Genomic DNA, 7581 nt, shown 5'->3' with positions numbered 1-7581 from the left:
AGTTTAAAGTTTATGGGTTGCATATTTACTTGTAAGGTAACAACGAGCACATAGAAGTGTTATGTTCATATAAGTTTCGACGAACAATGACCAAAGAAAGCTAAAGCCGTTAAACATGACCTAGTCATCATTATTTGGGACAAGATGAAGCTTTCAGATGTCTAGGCTAACAGAACTATGAGATCCCCACATTTTGCTTTCCAAAACAGGCCAGGATCTATCTGAAACGCTACTTAGAGGCACCATGTGTCCAATAGTGCCCATATATTTTAATTCATAATCTTGTGAGTGCACTATTGAAGTGTACAGAGTAACCCATCACAACAGAAAGATCGCTTGCTAAGTATGTGGAGCAGGCAGCTGGGCGAAGAATTCAGGGAAGATCGTTTCATTTAGCACCACACCATGCTTGTTGCAGTAAACATCATTAGCCATCCTTTCTCTGTCTGCCACGTCCCCCACAGACATCATGATGTACTCATTGAGGTTATTGGTGGTTCCATCTGAAACGAGCATGAAGGAAGCACAGAAGAGTGAGACATCTGCTATCGTGGATGAGTATCAACTTTCAGATACAAGCAAGAAAACAAAACTTCTAATATTAAAATTTTCTGTACACTTAAGGGTTCAGTATAAATCCATCATTTTAGTGTCAAATTGGATGGAACTCTGCGTAATCTCAGCTTAGCTATTATACAGTTTAGATAACCGGTGGGCTAAGATGGTGCAAGTTCATTTTCAAAATAAGAAAAAAAAATAGAGAGTGCAATAAATTTGGAACAAAAAAAAAAGATGACCATGACATATAGTTCACTACCTTCAGCCACGATCGGTTCATATTTTGGGGGTAACTGAATCCAGTTCCCCTCAGGATCCTTCATATGGCTTCTGTCTGAGGCAAACGATTGAAGAAACACAGGAGCATGAACCACACGGAAGAGTCTGCAAACAATATATGGGAGAGAACTATAGTAAGTTGTAACAGGAAAAGAAAACACAATCATGTATGCACTTTTATCTTTCAGGCACAGATACATCTCCATAAATAGTCCCACTCCACAAATTAGATATACAGAGACACAATGGTTGGTTTGCCTTGCAGAGGAAGATGTGTAGCCTCTATCCAAATTGTCGTGTGCATACATGAGATGAGATGGACTGACCTATGGGGGTGGATCCTCGTGTAGGGGCTGGGAGGGCACAAAGCACAAGTAAAGATCTGACCTATAGGGGACGGACCCTCATGCACCTTTCGTGGCCCTTTCACGGTCAGGGCTCCGATTGAGCTTCTTAATATAATACCGTGGTGGCGGTCTTTCCCCTACCGGCCGAGTTTAACCAAATTGTCCACATCTAAGTATAAACTATACTGCCCAATTCCAACCAAGAATCAAGAAAAACATGATCTTCACAAAAAAAAAACTCAAACCATGCTGTAGAAAGCATCCTTTCCACAATTCCACCTATATGGTCATGCATGATATTGCAATCTTGCATGCAGACCATGATATGGCCTCCAAAATATGAATCAATACAATTAATATAATTCTAAACATGGATAGATCTATTTATTGCTGAGTTCATAAATGCTGCAACAAAATAATCTGATTCCTAAATTCCAAAGTTTCAAACAAAGTTTATCGAAGCAGATTGCAAGGTTTATAATAGGCAAATCTGCAAGGAGAAGGCTTCCCATTTAGTTGCTACATGTAGAAATACATCATAAACTGTATTACAAAACAAATAAATAATTATACTGGTAACAACAGAAACATCACTTACCTTGCATATCTGGAATTGCCGAATGATAGTGGTTGAATCGCCTCAGAAACATATTGGATCAATGGGGAAGGGAAAGGAAGATCGGAGTCCAGATCCCAAACAAAATCAAGAACTTCTTTGCTTCGCCTAGACTTCCATATGCACATCAAGAAGTACCATGAAACACTACATGATACAAAATGCACTGCTTTTATGTCAGCAGTACACACTAAACTAAAGATAAATACCACAGCAATTTAGTTAGCTTTACCTGGATGCATATCACGTGATAATCCCAGCAAATAAATCCATCATCAGAATGGCCTGCTTTCTGATGCCAGAGAGGAACCTGAATGGAAGGGAAATTTCCAACTGAAGGAAAATAAGATCTCCAACAATAGAAAAATAAGCAATAAATCACCTTTTTTTCCTCGTTGGATATGAAAACAACATAAAGATCAGTGCCCGCAGGATCAGCCACTCCGGTTCTAATAAGCTCGTTACATAACATGTAAACATTTTCTTCGCTGCATGTAGGAAATGAAATCCATCTGTTAATAGCAAATATAAACAGCAATGATATTTTGTATTCTTTGAAAGCAGGAAGGTTTTGCATATAATTTGTGGATAATTGCACTGAGCCCTCGGGCGATATAAATAGAGACAATACTTGGTGGCAAGTTGTCTCCATGATACACATGGCAATATAGGATTACAATGTATCCTTACTCCTTAGCTACCAGATATACTCTAACATCACAGACAGCCAGACCAGAGAAGCAGCGAAGACAAACATGCCCTGCGGTCATAGCGCCGCCGCAATGTACATGCTGAGACTGAAGTATAAAACAACAAGTAGCTCTTTTGTCATCAAAGTAGCCGATGTTTAGGTGGACGTGGTTGAAGCCATGGAGGGAGGCAAGTCCAAAGCATTAAGAGCATCTCCAACAAGAAGTCCTATATTTGAGTACTAAAAAATAAAATAAGACCTGATTTGAAGTGTTTAGGGCCACAAAATCATTTGCAACTCCAACAGTTGTGTCCTATATCATGTTATTAGGAAATAGATCATATTATCTATGAAATAAAATGTTAGGAATACTGTACAAAATGAGGATAGGGCTCCAACATATGGGGTCCAATATTTAGACATTTAGGATTTGAGAGGCCGAGTCCTATAATTATTTGATTGATTTTTTGTAAAATAGGACCCCTGTTGGAACAGGTTTTTGACGTTAGAGTCTTATATTTCAAAATACAACTATGTTTAGGACTTCTGTTGGAGATGCTCTAACAGAGGCATACGAGTACACAGTCACTGGCCTTGGCTCTGCATCAAAAGCCTAAAGGTTTGTGGTGGGGTGGGGCCAAGACAGCTCACTGATATACATGGCAATATGGGATTACAATATCCCTAACTACCAGATATACTCTAATATTCTGTATGGGTTATTGAAGATCACATGAGAAAAAAATAACGTAAACTATATAAATAGACAAAGGAACATCAATAACCAAATGTAAAGAAAAAGGACAGACGCAGTGCTGGTGGAGCCCACATGAGTGGGGTCTTGGGAAGAAATAACTAAGGCAAGCCTTACCCCCTGCATTTTGCAGAGGGGCTGCGTCGAACCCAGGACCTTTGGCTCAGTGTGAAGGAATCTCAACAAAGCGCCAGACCTGTCCTTCGAGAACCAAATGTAAATGAATGAAATAAACATAAAGAAAACACAAGTATATGCATTGCACCTTATATATGATTTCTTCGTATAGTTTTTTTATATATTACAAAAACGATAGCTTTGACGGGAGGAATCTGCCACAGTACAGCCTTCTTAAAAGCATATCTGGAGATAAAAGCTTAACTACCAACCAAACCATACTGTCTACATAACTTTTTGGACAGATTTATAAAATAAAGTTATTGTATATACAAACACTTCTAGGTTGATGGTAATCCACTGAAGTGGCATCACTAACAATTATGCAGTTATAGTTTTCAATCTCAGGTGTGGGCCATCTAAGCTCTGAGAATTGCACTGATTCTACTAACATTTTTTCCTTGTTTTGAAATGAATTACTCTCGTTAAACCAAGACAGAAGGCTAGAAGTCAGATCTGTTTCTACCATTCATGTGCTACACATGATAGAAGAGTCTGGCCATACATCGCAGAGTCATTTGATGTGCTACTAGAATCATAACAAAACTAAAGCATCATGGTTTAGAGTTAGTTGGTAGGAATTTGTATAAATCAATATTTTTTTCTCAAAATGCAGGAGTGCTGTCAGCTGTGGGCAGCCATGTGTTATTTTCCTCTAAAAAACTTCTATGGTCATGGCTAATGTAGAGTGATATAGGCAGTAGCAAGAAAAAGGTTGCATGAGGCCATGAGCCTGCCATTCCTCTAACAAATTGTGCTGATGATATGATCGGTTGACTTTCAAACTGTTGGGTTCTTGTAATTAGGTTGTGATGTAGTAATGAAATTTGGGCTCACCTACTATCATTGTTTAAAAGGTGTCGCCTAGGCGTCCAGGCGACATTTTTTGCTAGGCGTCCGCGCCACCCAGGTAAAATTGAGTATGGCGTCCGCCTAGGCGCGGTAGGCGTCTGGGCGACGCCTTTCTCCCCCTGGGCGACGCCTAACCTAGGGTTTGTTGGCGCTGGATTTTGGTGCCCGATGCGCTAGCTTGGCGGGCGTTTCCCCTGTAAATTGGCGCGCGTTCCCCTTGCGCGCGACTGCTCCTCCCCTTGCGCGCACGGCTGGCGGCTGTTCTCTGATTCTCTCACCTTGCGCGCGCGGCTCTTCCTCCCTGCGCGCGCCCTGCACGTGGCTCCTCCTCCCTGCACGCGGCTGCTGCTCGCTGGGCACGCGGCTGGCCGGCTGCTCCCCCTCCCTGGGCGCCCCTCACTGGTAGAGTGGTAGACTGGTAGGTCCTCCTCCCCTGCTTTCTCTCAGGTGTCAACACCCAAAAATGAGGCTAGTAAGGCGTCGCCTAGGCGCCTGCCTAAGTCGCCTAGGCGTTCAGGCGGTGGCTGGGCGCCTAGTTCCGCCTAGCCGCCTTTAAAACCATGCCTACTATGGAAAAAAAGTATCTTCCTTTATTAATAGCCAAGGTTTGTTTAAACAACAGAGTCTATGAGCAATTATAACTATACATGTATTGGTTTTGCTTACTTCTATCATGCCACATATCTACTCCTTTAAAGCACGAGTTTCGACCGTCGTGCGTCACAAGCGAAGCGCGTATGGTTATTCCCGTCCCCTAGATTACGATTATCTCACCAGAGGCAAAACTAATCCTGCTATAAATCGCTCGCGTTCCTATTTCCTCGCGCCTATAGTTATTCCCGTCCCCCTGGAAAAGGCTTATTCAGAGTATGCGGTTAGCGTAATGCTTTGAGTTGGGTTAGCTACAATGCAAAGAATGATGATTATTAGGCTGCAATGATTCTGTCTCCCCATCCCCATGCATGTAACTGCATCCGTATCCAAGCCTCAATTATCTGTAGAATGTTACAGAAAAGAACAACTCATCGAGGTGCACTAGATATGGTATTCTGGATAAGATAATATGATTATATCCCTATAAAGTCTTATCACAGAACTAAAGTTCACATAGGATGACTGTGCTAATTTCCGTAGGACAAGACTACCAACAGCAACTAGGCAAATGATAAGGGTTGCATTATACTAATTCCCACTCCCGTTAAACATACCATGGACTGATGGACACACACTAAAGACTCAACTTTCAACTAGACTGACCTCTACCGGTCTACCCAATACACAACTCTTTATACAGCAAATATTCACCTCCAGTTCGAAGTTCTTCCATGATCAGAAGAGGTGGAACGGGAAACAAGGTTTCAGAAGAAGGGAAATACTAATTCCTAGTGGTCAACCATGTGGCTTGAATCTACTGCGAGAAACTATGGATCGATAAAATGGGCAAAGGGGTTGGTTACCAGTAGCACGGGGTATGGGTGAACGAGGAGACATCGACGGGCCGGCTGCTCAGCGCCGGGGGATTGGAAGGAGCAGCGATGGGAGAGGGGTCGCCGCCGACGGCTGCGGCTCGGCCACCGTCCATGAGGGGGGTGAGGTCGGCGACGGGGAGTGGGCTGGTGGAAGCGTGGACCTGTGGCAGAGTGCGGTGTGCCAGACTGCCAGAGCTCGAAGCTGGGCTTAGATTGAAAGTTCATGGCTCAAAGCCCAGTAGTCTAGTCTAGTACTCTAGTTGTTGGGCTGCTTTACTCAAGTTGTCAGGTGAAAAAGTTTTCTATGCCGACTTGGCTGAGAAAAAAGTCCAGCTTCGATATAATGCCGACTCCTCGACACGGTGGTAAATGTTCATATTCCAATTCAGTAGACCTTGTTCAGTTGCATTCGAGTCCAAGGAGATTAAGAAGATTAAATTATTAATTTTAACTAGCGAGAGATTTAATTTTCTCTTAATTTACACTTAACCAAATAAGTTCTATGAGGGTTAATAACCGATTCGTATTTGAGTCTATGTATTTAGTATTTGATCCGTATTCAATCTATATCTATATATAAAGTTGAGTATTCAAGATATCAATATCCGTTCAAATTTTATCCAACACAACTCGATAATATCTATATCGGATTCAAATCTAAAGAGAAAAATATGAAATATATATATATATATATATATATATATAGTTATAGTATTAGGAGCCCTGGGCTTCCATCAATGCAGGGAGCCCCTGCCAGTCTAGTTGTGCCGGGCGCGGGTCGACGTGGCAGGTGGTCCGAGTACCGCGCACATGCACCGATTGAAGGTGGGTCGTACGTGCGCACCCTCTATTACCATTTATGCATCCGTTTCATTCAAATTACGTATGCATAAACACGTAACTGACACGGTGAGTGCGTATGCTTCGCGCGGGTTTTCCGGCGTCGTGGTCACGACCCGCGTTGGAGTTGGCCGCGTTTATACTTGCATATTATGACTCCAACCGTTTCATAATTTGACACGTCGATGCGGCTTGGTCGGTGTGGTGTAGTATTTGGGATTTATGATTGTATACTTCGATGTTAACAACTACATATCATTTTGGGATTTATTATATTACGTACCTTGGCGTGGGTCTTGATTAATTATTTTTTGTAAACTGTTTACGATACTTTGCACAGCTATTTATGCTTATTATGATCACGCAGTTACCAAACCTTCACCCTGACTGTGTGCTGACTAGTGGACCCACAGTCCCTCGCCGCTCCCCCGCGGGCCGACCGAGCTAATATGGTCAACGAGCCACACACAACAGACACCTTTCAATTAATTCAGCTCGGGTCCACCCAAACCCTAAAAAAATCAGTTCCTCCCCGTCGTCGTCATTCGCTCCTGCGATCGCCATCGACGACCGCCCCCACCTCTTCCACCGCCGTAATCTCCGTTGTTCATCGATTCACCGCCGTCGTTCTCCTTCCCTGGTTCGTTTCCCCTCTCAGTCTTTCGAGTTCCCCCCATTCTTTTACATAGTTCAGCCGCTAATGTCCATCAGGTTCGCCCCGCCCCTTCTACATCCCTTCAATTGATTCGAAATTAATTGAATCGCCTCATTATATGTAGTATCCGATAATGTCTTCCAATTTTTTCAATTGCATATTTGTTACATTCTGTTCATTTTTATATAGGTACTGAGTGTTGTTTATAAACACAATATATTTTTTTACAATAGCAATCAATAGATTAGTGATGTTATTGTACTGTGTTATTATTGTTGTTTCTGATAGTTATACTACATATACTGTTATGAATTATATTGCATAATTTATTTATGCACACTAT

At 42.2% G+C, this 7581-nt stretch overlaps 1 protein-coding gene across 4 annotated transcripts; it reads right to left on the bottom strand.

The window, feature by feature from the left end:
• LOC103630307 (protein N-terminal glutamine amidohydrolase) lies at nt 1-5973 on the bottom strand. Of its 4 annotated transcripts, none has more exons than XR_004850371.1 (6): nt 5732-5936; nt 2183-2288; nt 2033-2110; nt 1783-1908; nt 818-942; nt 1-503 (listed from the first exon to the last, which is right to left on the bottom strand). XR_004850371.1 is itself a non-coding variant. In XM_008651370.4 (6 exons), exons 1-6 carry the CDS (start codon nt 5854-5856, stop codon nt 340-342), a joined length of 729 nt encoding a protein of 242 aa, XP_008649592.1. In that variant the 5' UTR covers nt 5857-5973; the 3' UTR covers nt 1-339. The 4 variants fall into 4 exon arrangements, 2 of the variants coding, with proteins under 2 accessions (XP_008649592.1, XP_008649591.1); XR_004850370.1 differs by having other exon boundaries at nt 1783-1947; nt 5732-5935; XM_008651370.4 differs by having other exon boundaries at nt 1783-1913; nt 5732-5973.
• Between the last annotated feature and the right edge of the window lie 1608 nt (nt 5974-7581).

Source organism: Zea mays, chromosome 6 (assembly GCF_902167145.1).
Source record: "Zea mays cultivar B73 chromosome 6, Zm-B73-REFERENCE-NAM-5.0, whole genome shotgun sequence".
Taxonomy (NCBI): domain Eukaryota; kingdom Viridiplantae; phylum Streptophyta; class Magnoliopsida; order Poales; family Poaceae; genus Zea; species Zea mays.
This window is presented reverse-complemented; position numbering and strand designations above follow the sequence as displayed.

What these genes read in the sequence shown, in the direction of transcription:
- LOC103630307 (XM_008651369.4), bottom strand. Translation starts at nt 5,856, where the DNA reads ATGGACGGTGGCCGAGCCGCAGCCGTCGGCGGCGACCCCTCTCCCATC. An exon ending in ACCCATACCCCGTGCTACTG is followed by an intron (nt 2,289 to 5,731) that starts GTAACCAACCCC and finishes TCCTACATGCAG; the next exon opens with CGAAGAAAATGTTTACATGT. An exon ending in TGAACCGATCGTGGCTGAAG is followed by an intron (nt 504 to 817) that starts GTAGTGAACTAT and finishes TGCTCGTTTCAG; the next exon opens with ATGGAACCACCAATAACCTC.